We start from the raw sequence: 21944 nt of genomic DNA on the forward strand, positions 1-21944 counted from the left end.
CCAGGCAGGCAGTCGGCAGTCAGTCAGTCAGTCAGCCAGTTCGTTCTGGGTCGCGTCAACCTGACCACTCCCGACAACTTCACACCACTATCACCCCGCTGTGATCAGACTCGGTGAGCGGTCTAAACTGTGTTCCTGATCTGTTTGGCCCCGCGCACTGCCAGTGAATGCCGCCATGCCAATAACACCAAACAACCGGCGCCCGAATCCCTAATACCGTACGATCCCGGTGTTATCTCGCGCAGAACACAAAATGTCCAGTGAGGATCTGCAGTGGCTAGAAAGCTATCTTCGCCATGGCTATGACCCCGAAGCCCAAAGCTTAGACGAATCTGCAGCCTACTTCCAGTCAAATCCGTATTTCGCGTTGCCCCCCTCGTCCTCCTACACGCACGCGCCCAACGGTCCGCTCGGCTCGCGATATCATCCATCATACTCAAACGAGAGGAATGCCAGGCCTCCTGCTTCCAGCACAGCAGCCCCAGAACACTCGTCTCACTCGGCCCCTGCCTACCCTCATCCCTACCAAGGACAACCCGCGCCGTTCCTGCCAACCCCAACCATGGGGCCGCCGCCAGGTTCGCACGCCGAGAGCGCGTACCGGTTTGCTCCGCCTCAGGGACATAAGTCGTTCCCTTCTCAGTCGCCAAAGCCCCCGCCTGCGAAGGAATACAAGCAGCCTGCCCCGCAGCTCCCCAAGCCAGTGCAGACACATAAGGCGGGTCGGCCTCAGTTGCCTCGTCCAGTGCCTCAGCCGGCTAAGGCCCCCCCGCCTCCAGGGTACAGACCAGCCTCGCCCAATGTGCCCTATCCAGCCTCTTCGCAGCCGGCTCCTGCTCAAGCATACCGGACGCCTACGTCTCAAGCTTCCTACCAAGCTTCTTCGCGGCAATCTCAAGTATCCTGTCCAGCGCCTTCGCAGCAACCTCAAGCGTCCCGGCCAGCGCCTGCGCAGCAACCTCAAGCATCCCATCCAGCGTCTTCGCAGCCACCTCAATCGGGCCCGCCTCCGGCGCCAAGCCCTCTCCCTTTGACTGTGGAACCCTCGCAGCTGTTTAATCAGATTCCTCTACCGGTACCTCCTATCCAGTCGTCGAGCTCGGCCCCGCCAACCATACCTTCTACACAGATGCCAACCGCTGGTCCCTCACCCACACCTCACAGTACCAGTGGCCAACCTAAAAACAACTCGCGCCCTTCCTCCGTCCCGGCTCCTCAAGCTCCTAAGTCAGCTGCTCAAATGTCACCTCCATCGGCTCCGGCGCCGGGCCGCCCTCCTATGCCGCAATCGACCGCTCCTCGGAATGAAGGAGAGCCTGGTCATGATACAAAGAGACGTCGCGTTGACACACCCGAGCAGACAAAGGTGCCGGCCGGCGGATTGGCGGCCTATAACTTTACACCCTCAGCGACAGGCTCTCTGTCAGATAAAGGGCATTTAAAACACCGTATGGATATTATCGAACCGCTACGCGAGGAAGATGCTGCGGAGAAAATGGTCTATAACCCGGCTACCATTGCTAGAGACGTCTTGATCGCCACTGGACGGCATCCAACTGAGGAGAAATTGAACCACCATCTTTTCCGGCTGCGCGACGCATTCTCTCATGTGGACTACGGGGCGGACTTGTCGACATTTCGCTGGGACTTGGTCGACCCTCTGGACCCACGTGACCCGGGCCCGTCACTTCCCAAGCCGCGGGCGGCCGCGCCGGCGGCGCCGCGTCCCGCGCCTCGCCCGGCATCTTCAACTCCCGTCAATAACACCTTCCTTCTGTCTCCACAACCGCATCCTCACCACCCCCCACCTCCACGCCCCGAACATCCACGAGTGCAGCAAACAGCCGGGCCCTCGCAGAAGTCTCAATTGCAAAATCCGTCCCCAGCGCCTTCTTGGCAAGTGCGCCCGCACTCGCAGTCGCAGCCGCAAGTACAGCTTGGGAGCTTGCCTCCGCGCCCACCGCCGCCGCATCTTCCACCCACATCGCGAGCACCCCCGCAGCCCCAGCCGCAGCCCAAACCCCGCACACCCAGTACACCCAGGTCAACCGTGAAAGCGGGCGCCATGCCCGGCAAAAGACCGCCCGGTCGACCCCCTGGGAGTGGGAAACGGCAGCAGCAACAGCAGGCGCTGCTACAGCAGCAGCCAGCCGCAGCACAGGCGCCGGTTCCGTACCAGGTCTTCCCATGCGGGTGGGCGAACTGCCAGGCTCAGCTGCACAACCTGGAGATGCTGAAAAAACACGTCTTCAAGGTGCATGTGTCGCAGCAGCTCACGTGCTCGTGGAAGGACTGTACATTTCCGGAGTCTCTGCCCGCGGCGCTGTTGTTCAAGCACGTGAAAAAGGAGCACCTGGATGCTGTGGCGTGGAAGCTGGGCGATGGGCCGTCGGTACCTGGAACTGGTGAGAAAGCATCTGGATGAGTGCATTTTCAGCCTGCGTCACATTTGATTATTGGGATCCGTGATTAATGTTTAACTTGACGTGTGCTATCTAGTGGGAACTGAGATCCCGGGGAGCCCAGGGCCTTTGGGCATTCCCGACACTGCTCGACCGGGCAGCGAGGACGCACTCATCTTCCCTGCGAGCTACAGCTCCATGCGGGCCTTCATCCGCGCTCACGGGAGGAATAATACCGCGCATGATCGATCCCGCGAGGTCGTGAGGGGAATCAATCGACTGAAGGGACGGGCTGGGATCGGTTCGGACTTTGAAGGGAGCCGGCTCGCCAGAACCAAGCGGGATGGACGAGTTGAATGCGAGGAGGTCTACGGAGCGGTGCATGCATAGGTAGGGACCATGGCCTGCAATTCTCTCTCTTTATTTTTTTTTCTCGTCGGGGAACGCATGGATGGTTTCGGATATTCTAGCCACCCCGGATGTTTTTACAGCGGTCGCAGAGAGGAGACAGCATTTCATTTCGAGCAGGTTTCTTTTTCTTTTATTGACGAGCCCGTTCCCAGCATGACTTTGTAAATTACCTACTGCTACCTCGCATGGGGAGGGAGGATAATGGATGGAAACTATCCCAATGTACCATACACGTCCCCATCACATCTACATCTACACCCACATCAAAAAGTCTAGGCCATCCTTCTTATTTCTATCCTTCTTTATTTCCTCCCGGCGGACAGACGGACAGATAGACAGGCATTAACAGCGACCACCGGGGTATCCACCTATCCACCTATCCCATCCATCCCATGGGAACCTTCTCGTCGGTCCTGTAATTTTATCCCCCCACCCTCCTCGATCGCTCGCATCAATTCAACTCAATTGAACGCACACACACACACACACACAAACAATAGCAGTAGTAGCAGCAGGAGTATTATAACACACAAACAAACATAAACAGAATACGAAACCACAGCGAAACCAACGAATAACCCTATGACGACGCCGCACTCTCCACAGCCTGCTTATTTCCCGTATTGGGAACCTTGACGTTCTCCTCCTCCTCGGAATCCTCCTTGGCGTTGACGTCGAGGAAGTGGTACAGCACGATCATCATCATGGCGCAGCTGCCGAGGAAGACGGCTAGGCGGTGAAGTTCGTTGTCGGTGATCATTTTGGATGGAGACGGAGATCAGTATCGGGGATGGAGGTTATAGGAGGGAGGAAGGGAGAGGGCGGTAGTAGGTTCGAGGGTTTGAATCGAGGACTGGAGTGGATTGGATATGGTGGTAGTAGTAGTAGTAGTAGTTGGTTGTTGGGGGGTTGTGCGGGCGCAATAGGACGACAGGTAATGACGGAGTTGGTTGCTGTTCGGGAAGCCACGTTGATTGATGTTAGCGGAGAGCGGAGAGCGGAGAGGAAGAGGATGGGTGGGTTAGGATCGAGGGATTGGGAAGGGGAAGGGGAAGGGGGGGGGAAGGGGAACTGAACCGGACTCGAGGAAAGTTAGTTGATGAGGTGGTCTGGGGAAAGTTGGATGGAGGGAGAGACAGACAGGATTTGGAGAGGACAGTTTGACTACTACTCGGGGATGATACTGAGGAGGTACGCGTCTTGTACGGATGGAGGGAGCAGTTCCTGGCTAGTGCTTCTAGTGCACCGTACTCCGTAGTCATGCTGCAGTTAACCACTTACACTTCCACTTTTGCTCACTTCCACTTGCACTTCCCCTTGCACTTCCCGCTGCTCGAGGTACTTCTGCTTCTGCTTCTGCTTCTACTTCTACTTCTACTTCTACTTCTTCCTACTTCCTACTTCCTACTTCCGATACTTCCCCTCCTATTTCTCCCCTCTTTCTTCTTCCCCTCCCAGCCCTCCAAACAGCTACACAGTGTCACCACCTCATCCCATAATCATCAGTCATCCTCCTGCCATCTTCCAGCTCTATGTTAAATTGACATGATCGGTGCTGCTGTGGGTGGGTATCGTCCGCACCGGCCAATTGCCGCCCGCGATCACGACTAGCTGCTGCGGCTTCATATTGATCCATCCAACTATCCATCCATCCGCCCATCCAGACCAACAGTAAGGACGCCTCGTCGTGCCCCCCCCCCCCCCCAATGCATGCTCATTATGATTTGTGCTGCCCTCCCTGTTGATTAATTCCCTGCCATCATATATCTATCTTTCTTTTCCTTCCTCTTCTTCCTCCTCTTCCTCTTCCTCCTCTCCTCCCCCCACTCCTCTCTCTCTCCCACTCTCTCTTCCCTCGATAAACACCCCCGTCCACCCAGCCCCTCCATCAACTCGTCCCCCGCGTCTCCCAATTTTTGGCTGTCAGCCCACACAGCCTTCGACCTCCACCCGCCTCTGCTCAATCCCCGTCAGACTCTCTTTAGGCTTAGACCAGACTCACACACAACGCCATAGGCTCATTCATTGATAGATTACCGCCAATATGGACCAAGCCATCCAGGACCAGTTCCTCGCCGCGAAGAACCCCGGTGCCGCGAAGAACTCGGGCCCATCCCTCCTCGCCTGTTTGCTATGTCGACACAAGCATCTCAAGTGCGATGGCACGACGCCCGTCTGCGGTCGCTGCTCCGCCACGGGCGCAGAGTGTCAATACACCCCCTCGCGTCGCGGCTACAAGGGCCCCTCGAAGAAGCGCCGGGCCAATCCGTCGTCTCCCGACCAGGTGGCAGCCGATTTGACCGCTGCCTTCGTGCCCCAGTTTTTCGAGGTCCCTGCCGAATGGCCTCTCCCATCGACGGTGTCGTCGTATACCATGCCGGCTACCACCTCGCTGACAACTTCCTTGCCCTCATCGGTGCCGTCCGGCAGCCCCGATTTGACGGAATCCGTCTCTTCGCAGCCTCTCCCCGTCAATAGCCCCCTGACACCAGATTCGTTATCCTCCATCGCCGGAGACGGCTATCTGGTTGACATCTACTTTAACTACTTCCACCCCTCCCATCCAATCCTGCCTCCCATCCGTATCCTGTACCGAAACCAGGTGCCTCCGTTCTTGGAACATGTCATAAAGTTTGTCGGGACACACTTCGTGTCGGCTCCCACTGAAACTTACCGCCCAACAGTGATGTCGTCCGTGATGGCCCAAGAAGGGTCCATCGAGAAACTGCAGGCGTTGGTCATCCTCGCCATTGTCCTCCATTCCCGGAACGAAAGAGCCGAGGCGGGTGTATGTGTGTCCACCGCGGTGGACCTCGCGTTCGAATTAGGGTTGCACACCCAGGGGTTTGCGCGCTCCATGAGCGAGGGCGATCCCGTGCGGGAAGAGAGCCTGAGACGAACCTGGTGGGAGCTGTTCATCATTGAAGGCATGCTGACCGCCCTGGGGGTTCAGCAGACCTACCGCTGCAACTCCGTGCCCCTGGAGGTGCCTTTGCCGTGCGAGGAGCGCATCTATCAGGACGGAATGGCCCCACCGCCTGCGCCGACCATTGCCCAGTTTGACGAGCGGGTGTTCGCGGACGAGGAGCGGGATTTCTCCTCCTTCACCTATCGCATTGAGGCGGCCCGCATCCTGGGCCGGGTGGTGGCCATCCAGGACATGATCGAGGGCCAACAGGACCAGGTTGAGGCCATTGACGCCCGGATCACCAGCTGGTTCCACCATCTGCCGGAATCCAAGGCCGAGTTGTTGCGGCCTGATGGGACGGTGGACGAGATGATGTTCCAGGCGACGATGATGGTGAACGGCTCGTCCATCTACCTACACTTCCCGCGATCCGACCTGCTGTCGTCGCCGGCGGTCGCCGCGGAGGTCATCTGCGGTCATCACGGGCCGTTGAGCATTCCGGCCTTCTCGCACCACGCCCACGCCATGAAGGCGGTCAAGGCGGCCAGCGAGATCTCCAATCTGGCGTCCATCCGCATGCCCGTCGTCAAGCACACCCCCTTCTTCATCTGCTCCCTGGTGCTCAGCTCCATGGTGCAGCTGGCGGCATGCTCCGTAAAGGCCGGACAGATGCCAGACCCCAGTCGCGACCGGCTCACCCTGACCATCGGCGTGTTCAAGACCCTGGCCCGCACCTGGGCCATCTCGCAGAGCATCATGCGACAGATCAAGGCGGTCGCCCGCGATGTAATGGACCTGGGTCTCCGGCCCAACATGGACCAAATCGATCTTACGACCGTCCTCGACAACAAGGGGTTCTGGCTGCTGCCGGACGTTCTCTCTGCAATCCGGTAGAGCAGCGGCAGCAGCAGCAGCAGCACACAGTCCGCCTCCGTTCCCGGACCGATCGTTCGCACATAAAAGCGTTCCCCCTCTTTTCCCTGTTGATATTTATCGAACATCGCAATGATACCCCTCCAAGACTGCTGATGATTACTTTGTCAAGGAGACGCCGAGACGAATACCAACGAGTTGATTTTACTTTTTTTTTCCGGGGATCTTTCTGCTCATGCCCCTGCTTATGCTCTCGGGTGGGCCTTTTGGTTACCATCAACCACCAACACAGCCCTCCTCTCTATCTCTAGGTCCTGCCATTTCATGGATTCACACCAGCATATCTATCTATGTGCCCATGAAATGACACGATCTACCATTTCTTTTTACCCTTTTACCTCTCACTTATGACCCCGCTACAGATCCTCCCCCCCCCCTCTTTCTCCCACCACCCGTCGAAGATACTGGACACTGGATATGGACATATAATTACTGTTCTCGGGACCACATCACAAAGAATGTATTTCAGCAAACAAGAGGTTGATGATTCCTTCCGTATGGCATGGGCGGCTACGTGTGATTTACCATGAAGGTTTCTTACTAAATATTATGATGCTTAGGGATTTTTCGTATGTTGTAGTTGTCTCACATGGCCTGATTTGGCCTGGTCTGACTGACTTGGTTGATTGGTTGGTCGGTTTGGTTGAGGGTCATGTGATTGATTGATTGATGTGTTGTGTTGTGTTGTGTTGTGTTGTGTAGTGTGTAGTGTTGACTGACATTGCAGAGACACATCACATACACACACACACACATACACACATACACACACATACACACACATACACACATACACACACAAATACACATACACATACACCTACATAAAAGGTATACAAGTTGTCCAGTCCAGTCTACCTATCTAGTCTATAGTATCCCATCTTCTCAAACAACGAAATGAACCTTCCACATATATATGAAGATCACCACCACCCACTTATTCAATTCCATAGATATGCTCAAGTAAACACGTAGTATTACTAGAAAGGAGACAGTAGAAAGTAAACAGATAGATAGACAGAACTAAACATCCAAGCAGGCAGGGTAGGCAGGGTATCTCAAATCGCTCATTTGCTTACCATAAGAGCAATTAAGGAAGGAAGGAAGGAAGGAAGTAAATAAGTCAAGAAACGTAAAGCAAGTAAGTAGAGTAAGTACACCGGGTATGTCAATCTCCATCTCAATCTCATGTATGGATGGATGGATGGATAGATAGATGCTATGCAAGGAACCTCGCCATATATGCCGCAAAAACGCAAGCAAAGAATCAATCAAGCGCGTAATCAAATCAACCGAGCAAGAAACACAAGCACAACATAAAAGAGTGGTATGGTAAGTAGGTAAAGAAGTAGTTAACAAACAGATAGCTAAACGAGTATGCTATGAGTAGGTATGAGAATTGAATCTGAATTGGGGTATCCCACATGCTGCATGATGCCAGGAAATCACAAGAAATATTCCATCAGTCTATATAACAGTAAAAGAAAGGAAGCAAAGCTAAATCAGAAGGAAGATAAGACCGCTCGCGATAGATGTGACGTGATGTGATGTGATGGTGCTTGCAAACCCCGTGTCTGCCTTCTATGTAGGTATGATGAATGAGATGGTATGATGGTATGGTATGGTAAGACAAATTGGAGTAAAGGAGAGACATAAGTGGTATCATGATGATAGGTATGATGATAACAATGACAATGACAATGATGATAATGGCAATGGTGATGATGATGATGACAATGATGGTTCTGAAAATGTGAACAGATGGCGCTTTGGAATACCGACCAATCAAGATGAAAAAAAAGAAAAAAAGAAAAAAGAAAAAAGAAAAAAACTAAAACATAACACCGGTTCTTTCTTGCTTGCTTGAAACGCATTCTTGCATATCTTATTTTGCGCGCCGGGGAGAAAGACATGAACTGGAAACCAGGGTTGAAAAAAAAAAGAGATAAAAAATACATGATGAGATGAGGGAAATAAAAACTTAGACCAGATCTATTTCTCGCTCGCTCAGTTGTCATCAGCAGAAGAGGTCGGTCTGCCTCGGGAAAACTCCTGCATCTCACGGAGGGCATCAGCACGACGAGCGACGACATCTTCGCGACGGACGACATTCCGCAGAGCTTCGCTAGCTTGGATCAGCCCGTCGATGCTGATGGCATGGTTGGTCATCTGGTGGTTGATGTAGGTGTAGAGTTCCGCGGGGGTGGAGCAGGTGGTGAGGAGTTGTTGTTCGTTGAGCTTGAGGAGGGCGAGGGCGACCTGGAATAAGAAGGTGCTGCCGCCGCCATTGCCGCCGACGCTGGTGGAGGTGAGGTCGTCGTTGGGGTCGGTTGTTGCGGGGGTAGTAGTGGAGGAGGGGGCATTGGGGCCAGCAGTGGGAGGGGTGTTGACGGCGCTGGTGACGTTGAGGCAGAGGACGACGTCCCAGACGCGGTAGAGGGCTTCGGCAGACAGACAGTCGGTGAAGACGGAAAGGAACCATTGGAAGGTGAGGGCCTCCAGCTCAACGCCGAGGCTTTCCAGGTGGGCGGACAGCTTGGGCAGGATCTGGCCGATGTACTGGCGGAGGACGACCTGGTCGGCGCGCGAGGCGAGCAGACCGTGGTCGTAGTAGTGCTCGGGCAGGATGACCTCAATCATGGAGGTGAGGAGCCAAAAGGCGTCCTCGGCGGTCGGGGTGATGAGGAGGAGAGAGCCCGCGATGAGGTTCATGCCCTGGCAGTAGCCCACCTCCGGGTTGCGCCGAGAGTACGCGAGCAGGACCTCCTTGAGCTTGTCGACGCCGGGGCCCTTGCGGAAGAAGACGTTGTCGGTGAGGGTACGGTTGATGTCCATGTCGATTTGTGCCACGACGGACGGATCGGGGTCGTCGCCCCCGGTGCCCTTCACCAGGTCATCGTAGTAGCCGGGCACTCGCATGGACGAGGCGCCACTGCATTCGGCCCAGACCTTGGCCCGGAGCACGACGGGGATTCCCCCGAGCACGAGAGACCGGAGCTCGCGCCATTTGTTGCGGCCGACCTTGCCCTTGTTCCCCAGCCCTGAGATGCCCACGACTTCGCCGTCCGCCAGCGACGCCTCGGGCATGTCGACGGATTGCAGCGGCCGGTCCGACGCCGCCGCCGCTGCCGCCGCCGCTTCGCCATCCTTCCGGCGCTCCGCGCGCACTTTGCGCAGGAATTCGTTCCATCGCACGGTGCGATCGCGCTGCAGCAAATCGTGCAACTCGGTGAGTTGCTCCAGCAGCAGTTTGACGGGCTCGTTCTCGTTCGCCGCCATGCTCAGCGCGGCGAGCTCGTCGGACGACGAGCCAGCGAACTCCGGGCGATCTGCAACGACGGTCGATGTGGACGCCGATGGCTGGGTGTTGGAGTTGACGGAGACGGATCCGCGCTTGTCGACCGCCACGGCCGTGCTACGCGGAGGGTTGTCGCCTGCAGTGGTCAGAGACACAATGGGACCGGCGGATGGCGTGTGTGACAGCAGCTCCGTAGGTCCAGTAGGCACCCTCAGATAGTCTTGCCACTTCCGAAGGGCGACGGTGCCCGCTTCGGGGTTCTCAGGCGATGCAGATGCGGGTGAGCTCTGCGAGTCCGCGGCAGAGAGTAGCTGTCGTGGGGAGTCCAAGGCGTCATCGCCGTCCGAGGTCTCACTTCGTAGGCTGCTCAGGGTCTCCGCGATACTCAGGCGGTTGTTGCCTCCACTGTTCTTGGCCTCCCTCTGCCGCTTCTTCCGACGCTGGTCGTAAATGAAACCGAACCGGTCGGTCAGCAGCTCGTCCGGTCGGTAGTTGTTAAACAAGTTCGAAAGGCTGGGGGGCCGTGATTCGAGGGGAAGAATGGCATCCATCTCCACGGGTCCCAAGTTGGTCGCGTTTTTAACCGTAGCCTCCGAGCCTGCTCCCTGCGAGACGCTCGACGATGCTTGTCTGCGGCCGATCTGGCCGGCGGACTTAGGCATATTGCCAGATCCATTTGGCCGTCCCGGCGCGCCGTGGATGCTAGCATTGCTATTGATGCGTTTCAGAGCCGCCACAGCTGAAACAGCCCCTCTGGCGTTAGGGGGAAGGGCCGGGGAGACACCCTTGCTACTGCCTCGATTAGCGGACGAGGCTCTACCGCGCGTGTCATTATCGCTACTGTCTTCCTTCGTATTCCCGGCAAACAACTTCACCGTCCACGAGGATAACGACCTGGATGACTTGCGCGAATGAGTGCTGGCGTCATCGCCACCGGATGATGCCGCCGCAAGACGCTTCCCAGCAACCTCCCCCGCCGCAGGCCCAGCTTGTCCATCCGGAGGCTGGAATAGCTGGTCGTCCAGCGCTCTCCTCCGACCAGAAGGGTTGCCGAGATTCCGCTGCCGCTGGGTCTCTTCTTCCTCGACATCACCCATCAAGCTGCTCGCTCGGCTCGTCTTCCGACTCCCGACAGTATTCCCGAAGATAAACTCCTGCCAGCTCCGAATCGAGCTATGCCTCTTGCGATTCGTTCCAGACCCAACACTATCCGTGCCCGACCGGGCATCACTATCGAGACGCTGAGGGCCACGAACAGTCGCCTGCGCATTAGTCGCCGCCGCAGGGTCCGGGACCTCCTCATGGGTATGCGATCCCACGCCGTCGATCATAGCCTGCTGCATCAATCCATGCACACTAGACGAAGAGCTCCCAGTCTCTGCATTCCCCGCAGCACCAGTATCCAAACCCGGATCATCACCCAACGCGACATTCTCCAACTGATACAACCGACGCTCGATATCCTGATTCGAGACCGACACCTCACGAAGCATCCTCTTCAACTCGCGTTCCCTAGAATCCGCCCGCTGGCGCAGCGCCGAGATCTCCGCGTCCCGCTGGGCCAGATCGCGAGCAAATTGCCTGACGAGTTTCGCGGCGCCGGTACTCGCAATCAACCGCTCAATATGCGCATCGTCTGCCAGGTGCAATGCGCCCGGGAAATCGCGAATCGGCACCGAGTCCCCAAACAGCGCCGCCCGACCGGGACTCGCCGTCGAGCCACCACCCGTCAGCTTGGCCAGGGTGGATCTCCGGTCTCGACCGACTTCCCCCATGGTAGTGGTGATGGTGGTATCGCCGGCTTCGCCGTCCAGCAGGGCGTTTGTCAGGGCGCGGTTCAGGGCAGGTTGGCCCAGAAACCCTTCGGGAGAGCGGTCCGGGGAGAGCGAGGGGAAGGAGGTCAGGTCGGTGGTGGTGGCATTGGAGGAGGCGGCGGAATGGCGTTTCTGGGAGCGGGCTCGAGTAGCAGCGGCCTTAGCCTTCTGCTGACTGCGTCGGGAAGAAGACGACGTCCGCGAAGAGGACCGATGCGGTGGTTGATCCGGAGTGGTGGTGGTGGTTGTGGTGTCGCACTCCGCCATCTCTCGTGGGGCGGTGAACAGAGCTGGAGGAGAACTGGACTGCGGCCTTCATGTATGCTTATTATGCTCTCGGTGAGGGGCAGGTGAGGGGGGGAGTATTTCAAGTAGTATAAAGGACCTGGCCAGCGTGCCTGGATTTATGTATGTGGCGGTGGTAGCTGCTCGGCTGCCTGACTGACTCTCCGACTGACTGACTTTGGTCTGTCTGGTCGGCTCGTGCTACCCTTCAAGGCTGCCGTTTGCTTCTTTTGCGACAGTTTGTTTTGTGCGGAAGAAGCCGAGTGGTTCTGAAACTTTAACTGGGAAAGTGAAACCCGCACGAGCCTAGCCAGCTGCAAGGTTTGAGCCCGAAGCAGACAAAGCGAACAAGGGAAACCAAAGAAGTCGGTGCTCGTCAGTGTGAGGCTGCGAGCATTAATTGGGTCTCGAATGCTCTTCCCCCATGACGTGTGGCTGCACCCATGTGACTTGGCGCCTTGCTGAGGTAAGCTCCGTGTCTGCGCTAGCCGGGACCGGACTAGCGATCTTCGTGCCGCTGAGTCATCCGGTGGTGCTGTCATGTGACCGGGGCAATGCAGCCTCGGCTGGTCTCGGTTCTCCGCATGGGGAGGGGACGCGAGGCGGTTGAGCTCCTGGCACGCGGGGAGACGAGCTGCCTCCCTCTCTGCCCTGCCTTCGTCCATTTTCTCAGGGGGTTCGGTCCAATGTAAAATCTCTACGAATCTGCAAATCTGCAATTAGTGCCTCTTTTTCTTAATTTACATTAACATTAACATTCCTCTCCTCTCTGCTACATATCCTCTCATTCGGGCTACGAAGTACAGTCTAGTATACTACTTATACATTCTCTCGATCTACCCCGACCGACCATGTCTGGCACAGCTAAACGCCGTCTCCAAGCCGTCAGCCAACAGCTGGTAGAAGGTATCCCGGACGCGGGCAAGTTTGAGGACATTCCCCGCATTCGTCATGTGGCTCCGGACTCAGTTGGCCCGTAAGTGAGCGACCTAATTACCGAACTCATGCTTAGTATGAGTATGAGCATGAGCATGAGCATGAGCATGAATGAGAGGAATAGAGAAGCTTACTACGGGAGTGAGGCTTACAATGAGCGTACTTTAGCCGAGTCAAGGACAAAGTCGCGATCGTGACTGGTAAGCAGCATAAACCAAACCAACCCTGAACCCAACATAATCCAGCCCGTCAACATTCCCAAGCTACATATATATAGAACAATAAAGAAGAACACGAAAAACAAAAAACAAACATATTAATCATGGATATGATATACAGGAACCAACTCCCCCGCGGGCATCGGCCGCGCCACAGCGCACCAATACGCCCACAACGGGGCGAAAGCAGTCTACATCTGCGACTACGACGGCACACACCTGGGCACACACAAGCGGGAGATCGAATCCCTGTACCCGGGCGTCGATATCCACATACGGGAATTCGACGCGGCGGACGAAGAAGCCGTGAAGGCTGTAGTTGAGGACGCGATCCAGAAATACGGCCGGCTAGACATCTTCTTCGCGAACGCGGGGGTGATCGGACAGCCGCGGATCTTCACCGATGTCACGGGGGCGGAGTTCCTGAAGACGTTGAATACGAATTCCGTTAGGTGAGAGAGATATCCCAATACCAATCCCTCTTTTCTTTCTTTCTGGATGTTATCATATCTTGAATGCGAACGAACGAACAAACGAACGAACGAACGAATGAATGAATGAATGAATGAATGAATGGATGAATGAATGAATGTGTGTACATGGCTAACGGACAGATTATGTGTGTGTGTGTTGGTGATTCCAGTGTATTTCTAGCCGCGAAGTACGCAGCGACCGCAATGAAACAGACCTCGAAGGAGAAGCCGTACCCGTCCGGCTCGATTATCGCGACGGCGTCGGTGGCGGGGCTGCGCGCGAATGCCGGGTCGACGGATTACTCGGCGTCCAAGGCGGCGGTGGTGTCCATCGCGCAGTCGTGTGCGTTCCAAATGGCGGGCACGGGGGTGCGCATCAATGCCATCTGTCCCGGGGTGATTGAGACGGGGATGACGCAGGCCATGTATGACGCGGCTCGGGCCCGGGGCACGGAGCGGAAGATCGGGCAGCTGAACCCCTTGCAGCGGGGTGCCGTGGCGGATGAAGTCGCGCGCGTGGCGCTGTTCTTGGGCAGCGATGAGAGTAGTTATGTCAATGGGCAGGCGTGGGTTGTCTGTGGTGGACTGAGTGCGGGGCACCCTTTCGTGCCGGGCAAGTTAGCATAGCGCATAGCGGGGAGGCTGATGAGCGTAAGACTGGGCGTGGGCACGCGCTCGGGCAGGTGGTGGTCATCGTGATTTAATGCTTTTCTCTTTTCATTGGGGCTCGATTCCTATGAAGATGAGTGATGTTGTCTGCTTCCGGTCACTACTGTTGCGCGCGCGAGGTCTGAGGGCATTGGGTCGCTGCACTCGAGGGGGGGAAGCTGAGCGGGGAGAAAGAGAAAGAGAAGGAGAGGGGGGGGGTTTATACCGGCCACGTGCCCGCCATGGATAGGATCCTGACAGTTGAGGCATTGCCTGTACGTATATCGACGCCGTCGCTGGCCAGGAGAGGGCGCATCTACCACAACCGTGATTCCGTTGCTAGCAATCGGTTCCATATGCAGGCAGTTGCTCAGGCATCAAGTATCATTCTCACTCATTATGTCTATTTTCCTCGTCCACATATACACCTACCGAATCCTGTCGCGCAGGATGCTGCCCCCGCTTATTCTTATTCTTGTTCTGGAGATACTCTTGGATCTCAGTCTGTCCGTGATGTATGATCTAGTGATCTACGGGTGGAATGGAAGACACATAAATTGAAGTTTTTAACCAAAAGATTAGATTCTTACAACCGTACAGGGTTCACTCCACGGTAGATGGGGGGCCGATCTAGGTACGTGGGTAGATTCTCGCGGCCTCCAACACGGCACGGCAGCTTTCAAAGCGGCCCGAGGCAACAGGGTGAGTGAAGCTATGGACAAAAGGAAACAGGGTGGGTGACAGGATAGGAAAGTCCAGTGAATGAGGGGTCGGCCCAGGATATGGATGCCAAAAATAGTCTACTACAAGGCGGAGGAAGCTCCCAAGGGGCCCCCAAGAAGGAGAAGTTGGTATAAACGACGGGGTGTGACGGAAAGAAGAGAAACCGATGCAATCAACATGGCCGTCCCGTATAAAAAAGTTCGCCCCCGAGAAACGAAAGATGGAAACGAGAATGAAAAATAAACACCGGGTAGAATCCCCAAGGGGGACCAAAAATGGGAATCTCCAAAAAAAAAAGAAGAAATAACAGAGTGAAGGGGGACGGAAATCAAAGCCCAAAACCAATGCCAAGAAGGTTGGCCACAACTCGCTCGAATTCTGACAAGATGATGGAGGAGCAGACGTCGCGTGAAAAAGTCGTCGCAAGGCAAGCGTTGCATCGTGGTTATTACGCCATCAGTCGGGAGGATCGGGGCCGCATGAGGTCCTCGCTGGCCTGCTTGGAAAGAGTGCCCGTCTCGCTGTGGCCGTCAAGACTATCGGTCTCGTGGGCACGCTCGTCGTGATCCTCGACAATCCGGGTCGGGAACTCGCCGGGCCCGTACTGTAAACTCGACCTCTCCGGGAAGGTCGAGCTGCTGACCATCGACATCGAGGTGCTGGACCGGTTGTGCACCAAGTCCGGGGTGGGAGGCACACTGGAGTGGCGGTGGTCGACATGCAGCGAGTGGCTGTCGTCTCCCATCTCGCTACCCGCGGGCGTCAGATGGCCCGACGTCAGGCGGCGCCCGTTGGGAGTCCTTTTGCCAGTGCTCTCGAGGTCATCGTCCTCCGCGTCCTGAGCGAGCTGAAGGCCCTCCACCGCGGCGGCGCACTGATCGCTGATGCTGCGGATGATGTCCGAAATCGCATCCGTCTTGTCACGCAGATAGCGGTCTGCAACATCAGTTATGCTTAGACGCGCGAGACGATTGTGCCCATTACCAATGTTCATGAGATGCTGCTCCAAGTCCGGTCCAATATCCCGACTGACGCTCCTTCCCGAGACATTGGCGCTTGAGCGTCGTGATGAGAGAACAGACTCCCTCCTCGGGGTCTCTGCCTCGATCTCGACTTCCTTAGTCTCTCCAACCACCTCATGGTCGGCGAGTTCGGCGGAGCTGCCGATCGAGCGAACAATGTGTTCCATGTGGTGTGTCTGGCCGTTGATGAGGCTACGGAGGTGCAAGACCACGCGCTGAGCCTCGTCTCGTTGCCGTGAAAGAGACGAGTTCGCATGCTTCATAGACGAGAGCTCCTTCTGGTTACGCTTCCTCTCGCGCTCGAGTTCTTCTGCGATTTCCTGCTGGAGGACCAACGCCTCCAGAGCATCATCGCGCTGCTTCTCCGTGCCGGACAGACGCAGAGTGAGGCGAGACACATCGTCCTTCTGCTGGTCGATGAGGCCGGTAAGGCGACGGTTCTCGCGCTTGTGGTTCTCGATCTTGACCTTGAGCTCGGAGGTCTCCTTGGTGAGCTGCTCCGCGAACGCCTGGAACTTAAGGAACTGCGTGAAGTTAGTTTTGGCTTCTTTAAGGAGCCACATGGGTGTGACGGGGGAAAACAAACCTGCTGCTTCCAGGTCTCCAGTTCCTCAACCAAGAAGTTGTTGCGCTTCGTAACCTTGCTCAACTCAGTGTCCATGCGGCCCTTGAGGTTGATGAAGTCCTGCCACGCCTCCATGGCATCACGAGAGTACTGGTTCCTCTCACGCACAATTTCGTTGAGATGGCGCATGGACACCTTGGTCATGAGAGGCTTCTTCACAGCGCCACCAAAGATAGCCTTCATGCCGGTGTTGCGTCCCAGCTTCTCGCACACATGGTCCATGACGCCCATCACGGCATCCTGGTTCCACCAGGACGGGTCTTGGACGCTCTCAACTTCGCCGCGCATGACAATGATCTGCCCGGCGGGGATGAGCTTGCCACCCGCATAGGCAGAACGGAGGTGGTTCGGAACACCGGAGGGCGACACATCGCCATTCAAGGCTTGGGTCAACCGGTTGATGAACTTGGTCCGCTGGCCTGGAGTCAGAACATCCGGCGGGCTCGACGTAAGAACGAAGTTGCGATCCAGGTCCACAACCAGTGCATCCGACGGGGCGTTGAACAGAGTCCGGCACTCAGCAGTGACACCGAGAATGTACGGACCAGGCTCCTGAACCAGGTCCTTGATGTGACGGGCGTGCACCATCGGAACGTACAGACCGCTCCACTCGTAGACGCGCACGCAGTACCGGATCGTTTCGGCGGCCATTGTGAGCATGGCCGGGTAGTGACTGACGAAGATAATGCGGCGGGTGGGCGACACAGCCGCCTCAACAACACCCACGACGTTGGGAATCGACAGGCAGGTGAACAGGGGCCACAAGGGGAAGTTCTGGAAGCCGGTCGGAGACGACGGGAACTGGTAGCAGAGAGCGTAGTCCTTCATGTCGATGCGAACCAGGTCATTCAGGCGAGGCGCAGGGAAACTCAAGATCCGCGAAACCTCTTCCGCGTGAAACAGGTTGGTCGCTTTGTTCCAATGAATCCACATGCCACGGAGGTAGTCGCCCAGCAGGTCGTAGAGAGGGTAGCGGGACAGAAAGCTCAGGCAGTAGGGAATCCAGTAGACCTCCTCGGGGTTGTCGTAGAAATCCGGCTCCGTCTTCTTTCTGAGTTCGCGAATCGTCTCCGCACGCTTATCATCCGCCCGGGACCAGACGCGCAAAGCGATACCGTACAGTGTGTGGGAGGAATCCTGCTGGAGGACGAAGGCATGGTGAACGCAGTGAGGCTGGTTCTTGCCGGTGCAAATCTCTACATCGTGAGGGAAACAGGCCTATGACTGTCAGCTTCCACGGGTCTTCCGTGGGGGGAAGAGTTGAGGAAACATACCCTCATGGCCGAGTGCAAGGACTTGGCGATCTCGTTATCCTGCTCCAACCGAGGACTGCTCCCCAGGATCTCGGGTAACCAGAACTGACTCACGGCTCCCTTCATGTGGCCGATCTTTCCCTGCGCCGGGGCGGGAGCCCTAACCCACTGGGAGGGCTCCCGGCCCACGCCGCATACCATGTAGGCATGAGTGAGGGTCTTGGGGGTCCGTTGGGCGGGTTTAGGGTTTGCCTGGGAAGGGATCGGTTGCGTGATGCGCGAGTGAAGCGAGGAGGTGCGACTTGGGACGACCAGCGAGTTCTCCCCTTGATCGCGAGTTGAGGGGCGGTCCCGGGTGGAGGGACGGGCGAAGGAGGCGTGGTCTCTCAGAGATGGGCCCATGGTGACGGTGGTGTCTCGGATTTCGAGGGATGGGCGGATCTTATATGTACAGTCCGAATCGGTAATTATTTCCCTTTTTCGGTTCTGGGCGCGGGCGGTATCCGAACCCTGGTTCCGACGATTTGGATGGAGCGAGACAAAGCTGGGAGAGGTCAAAGTCCAAGGAAGAGGAATAGCTTTGGGAGTCGGGAACAGAAATATAGCGCTGCTAAGAAATCGAAAAGGCGTGCGGCGAAAAGAAGGAGAGTGGTCGGAATAGGGGGGATAAGATAGTGGCAAAGGAGGGAATCACCGCGGAGATGGGATCGGACGGGATCGATCACAACGACTGCGCGCGAACTCAATTGAGGAGCATGTCTATGCTATACAACACATGCCAGATCGGGAAGAATCCAACGAGGTGTGTTTCCCTTGAGCGGCGGTGGTGTCGAGGTGGACGGTCCTGATCCTCAGGGAGGGGGGAGGGAGGAGTTGGATCAGGAAGGGGACGGGAAAGGAAGGGAAGAGGGGAGGAAGAGGAGAGAAGAAGAAGAAGAAGAGGGGAAGAGGGAGAAAAAAAGAGGAGGAGAGAGACCAGCAGGGAGGAAGGAGGAGAGGGAAAGAAAGCAGCAGCAGCAGGGAGTCAATCTTGACCGTGAAGAGTAAGGTATGAGTTAGTTAGTTAGTAGTGACCACTAAAGGGGGGGGGAACAGCAGCAGTCAGGTCAGGCAGTGGGGACCAACTATACCTACACTACTATACCCGTCAGGGAGCTTCAGAAACTCGGCGGTGGTAACTAGACTCATTTGGGAGCTCTGGTACCCGTAATTAGTATTCTGGGTCTGGCGGCGTGCATGGATCCATCTGGCGTCCAGATGATGGAATTGGTTCACTCAATTTCTGGCAGTTGAGGAGCAGTTTGCATGGAGTTGACACTGAATATTACACAATACAAAACACACCCGTTACCATACGGGGTACCGGCTTTGCGGAGGATGTTGGAAAAGCAACTTGTTCCTGCGCGGGTGGGGAGGGAAAAAGAAAGCTAAGAAGTTCTTAGTGAATCTAGTCAGGGACGGGTTGGCCTCGTGCTGCTGCTTTGCCAATCCCCTCCCCTCCTCCCGTCTCTACTACTCTCTACAGCACTAGATACTGTATGTACGTCCAAGGTTCACATCCCAGCCTGGAATGCTGCAAGCCTGCAACTGTCGTAGTACTTCCTCCTGCCCTCCTGCAACCTGCCAGTCCTTGCGCCCGTGCGGGGAAGAAGCTTCGAGCTTCTGCGACCAAAGTAGTACGACAACCACCCAGGACGGGACGGTACCACTGGCTGGGGGAGAGAGAAAAGAATAATGGGGACTGGCCAACTAACCACTAACATCACCGTTAATCTAAGAGTCTGACCATGCAACAGGCTAGCACCAAGACATCCGGAAATCCCTGTTTTGGACCATAATAACACTCAATACTATTATCTGCCTACCGTATCTACCCATCCATCGCTAGCAGAAACGGACGGCCCGGAAGTCTTTCTTCCCACCACGCGAGAATGGATCTTTCAGGAGGCGGATTCACAACGCGCTGGCTGGGGGAGAACGGCGCAGCGCCTCTGCAAAACAAACCTAAAATCGAGTCCCCAAAAGCAAAAGCCGGCCGAGGCGAGGACAGCAAGGGCAAGGTTCAGTCGAAAGTTAGAGCGCCTTAGTGCTGGCGGTGCCTGGTCCTATCGGTCCTATTCTTAAGAGTCCTGGAGAGTCTATCCCCCGTATAGGACGGTCGGACCCCGGCCCTGTCTGATACCGAGCCACCAGACATGGCTTCAAAACCGAGCTAAGATGCACGCCTCCTTCCCTTCGATTTCCTACGAGATTGCCCGTCTTTGTTCCCAGCTGTCAGGTCGTGTTCCCCTGCAGGGCTATCTGCACCGGGTGTAGTACGAAGGCCCTCCGCTGATGCGGACACGTCGGACAACACTATTATGCTTGCTTTGTGCGCTGCCCCTTTCGAGCGTCGTAATAATCTCCGGCTCGATAATTATAGCAGGAGGGGGAGGAAACGGTCCGCCTGTGGACTACGCTTATCAATACCAGGGGTCTACGGGACTAAGACACCGTCCGGGATGGGAGATTGCGGTCTCTCTGCCGTACCTCCTTCCATCCGGCACTGGCGAACGGCGAACTATCGCGAGGCGATCATGTATCGAGTATCGAGGAGGTATCGACTGCTGGATGTCTCAAGTCGAACATCGCCTAGCCGAATCCACGTACTATCGACGGAGTACTGCAAAGTGTAGATAGACACCAACTATCGAGTGCTCTACGCTGTTTGAACCCTACCGCTACAAACTCGATACTCCGACTGTTCGGGTTAACGCCAGATCAGCCATCCCTCCCTGCGCAAGGAAGATCATTATCTTATTACACTCAGACATCGGGCATTAAGCCTCTTCACCCTGGGGGAACTGTAACCGTTTCGGCTGTAGCCCGCCGCCATGAGTGGCCCGGTGTATGTCGAGATGCGGCGGGCAGCGAGGGGCTCGCTCGACACAAGAGACATGCATTGCTAACCACGTCCCAAGCAGAAAATTCTCCTAGAGCGGCTCAAGTCGCATGAAGAGCTCAATGAGACCATCCTGGCCTGGTCATTCAACTCGGATCTCAGATTTCTGCTACATACCTGGCTAGGTACACAGTACGGAGTAGTTACCACCTCAGGAAATTTGCTGGTACGGAATACAGCTGTGGATTTTCCCTTAGTGTCATTTTGGAATTTTGTTCTTCTTCTCTTCTTCTTCTTCTTCTTCCTCTTCCGTGTCTCCGGCCCCAACGAATCGACGAGGTCCTTCTCTGTTGACTGCTCACTGTGACTGCAGAGCATTGGCATCTACTAGTCCTCCGCAGCTGCAGATTATAATTCCGGTTGACACTCTCCAGATCGTTAGACGCCCCATCAGACCGGCAAGCGACGCGTTTGTCGCTCGCCCGCAACTGGGTCGGATCCACCGATCGAGTCAGTCCGACATTTGCCCTGAGGTCCCTGACACTCGTCCAACCGGTCCATCTCAAACCAGAACCCTCCTCGGCAGTCCGGGAAAATCAGATACAGTGCATGCACCATCATGCAGGAGCCGATCTAGATCTCCGGCCCTGATGCGCGCCCGTGATTGAAGGGATCGGGATTCGACCCGTCCGCTGGCCATCTGCTGCGCACACGTCCATAACCCCATCTGGTAACTGTCGTGTAGACCATGGGATAGTTCGCTGCAAATCGTACTCTTCTGATGGAGCAGAGCAGAGAGCAGACTGCCAGATCCGCGGAGGCAGACAGAAGGCAAACCCCTCACCGCAAGTTCTTACACGGAGCTGCGTACAATTCGAGAAGCGAAAAGAAGCGAGGTGGCGAGAGAGGGGACAGACCCTCAACAAAGAACCGCAGCAGCAAAAGCAAAACCACCACTGCCACTAGATACTGTACATGGAACGGCGAAGGGACCCCAGTTGTGTGCCCTACTGGCTTGTGGCCCTGCAGCTGGAGCCGGATGGAGCTTTGAGAGTCAGCACCATCTGTAACTACCGCGGTTTGCCCGTCCACGGTTCGCCCTGGTACCGATCTG

The 21944-nt window shown here is 56.1% G+C and overlaps 7 protein-coding genes across 7 annotated transcripts; 4 read left to right on the top strand and 3 right to left on the bottom strand.

Annotated features, from left to right (window-relative positions):
* Nucleotides 1-253: 253 nt before the first annotated feature.
* BO70DRAFT_415200 (putative C2H2 finger domain protein) lies at nt 254-2650 on the top strand (the record flags this gene model as incomplete). Its single annotated transcript, XM_025547364.1, has 2 exons — nt 254-2425; nt 2500-2650. The coding sequence occupies one exon, from the start codon at nt 254-256 to the stop codon at nt 2423-2425; it is 2172 nt and encodes a 723-aa protein (XP_025402638.1). The 3' UTR covers nt 2500-2650.
* A 317-nt stretch (nt 2651-2967) lies between these two features.
* BO70DRAFT_358834 (dolichyl-diphosphooligosaccharide--protein glycosyltransferase subunit 4) lies at nt 2968-3978 on the bottom strand. The gene is made up of 2 exons (XM_025542388.1): nt 3891-3978; nt 2968-3766 (listed from the first exon to the last, which is right to left on the bottom strand). The coding sequence occupies exon 2, from the start codon at nt 3571-3573 to the stop codon at nt 3394-3396; it is 180 nt and encodes a 59-aa protein (XP_025402639.1). The 5' UTR covers nt 3574-3766; nt 3891-3978; the 3' UTR covers nt 2968-3393.
* Nucleotides 3979-4412: 434 nt separating this feature from the next.
* On the top strand, nt 4413-6927 carry BO70DRAFT_129255 (Zn(II)2Cys6 transcription factor). The gene is made up of 2 exons (XM_025538010.1): nt 4413-4484; nt 4830-6927. Exon 2 carries the CDS (start codon nt 4858-4860, stop codon nt 6613-6615), a length of 1758 nt encoding a protein of 585 aa, XP_025402640.1. The 5' UTR covers nt 4413-4484; nt 4830-4857; the 3' UTR covers nt 6616-6927.
* Nucleotides 6928-8660: 1733 nt separating this feature from the next.
* On the bottom strand, nt 8661-12403 carry BO70DRAFT_329908 (TBC domain-containing protein; the record flags this gene model as incomplete). Its single annotated transcript, XM_025540801.1, has 1 exon — nt 8661-12403. The coding sequence occupies exon 1, from the start codon at nt 12031-12033 to the stop codon at nt 8662-8664; it is 3372 nt and encodes a 1123-aa protein (XP_025402641.1). The 5' UTR covers nt 12034-12403.
* A 276-nt stretch (nt 12404-12679) lies between these two features.
* BO70DRAFT_358839 (SDR family NAD(P)-dependent oxidoreductase) lies at nt 12680-14489 on the top strand. The gene is made up of 4 exons (XM_025542389.1): nt 12680-13027; nt 13156-13187; nt 13327-13657; nt 13849-14489. The coding sequence occupies exons 1-4, from the start codon at nt 12903-12905 to the stop codon at nt 14303-14305; spliced, it is 945 nt and encodes a 314-aa protein (XP_025402642.1). The 5' UTR covers nt 12680-12902; the 3' UTR covers nt 14306-14489.
* A 905-nt stretch (nt 14490-15394) lies between these two features.
* BO70DRAFT_129325 (DENN (AEX-3) domain protein) lies at nt 15395-18521 on the bottom strand. Its single transcript, XM_025538011.1, has 3 exons — nt 17971-18521; nt 16658-17914; nt 15395-16595 (listed from the first exon to the last, which is right to left on the bottom strand). Exons 1-3 carry the CDS (start codon nt 18349-18351, stop codon nt 15498-15500), a joined length of 2736 nt encoding a protein of 911 aa, XP_025402643.1. The 5' UTR covers nt 18352-18521; the 3' UTR covers nt 15395-15497.
* A 1647-nt stretch (nt 18522-20168) lies between these two features.
* On the top strand, nt 20169-20708 carry BO70DRAFT_358842 (uncharacterized protein). The gene has a single exon (XM_025542390.1). The coding sequence runs from the start codon at nt 20284-20286 to the stop codon at nt 20626-20628; it is 345 nt and encodes a 114-aa protein (XP_025402644.1). The 5' UTR covers nt 20169-20283; the 3' UTR covers nt 20629-20708.
* Nucleotides 20709-21944: the final 1236 nt, after the last annotated feature.

The sequence above is a fragment of the Aspergillus heteromorphus genome, assembly GCF_003184545.1.
Source record: "Aspergillus heteromorphus CBS 117.55 chromosome Unknown BO70scaffold_3, whole genome shotgun sequence".
Taxonomy (NCBI): domain Eukaryota; kingdom Fungi; phylum Ascomycota; class Eurotiomycetes; order Eurotiales; family Aspergillaceae; genus Aspergillus; species Aspergillus heteromorphus.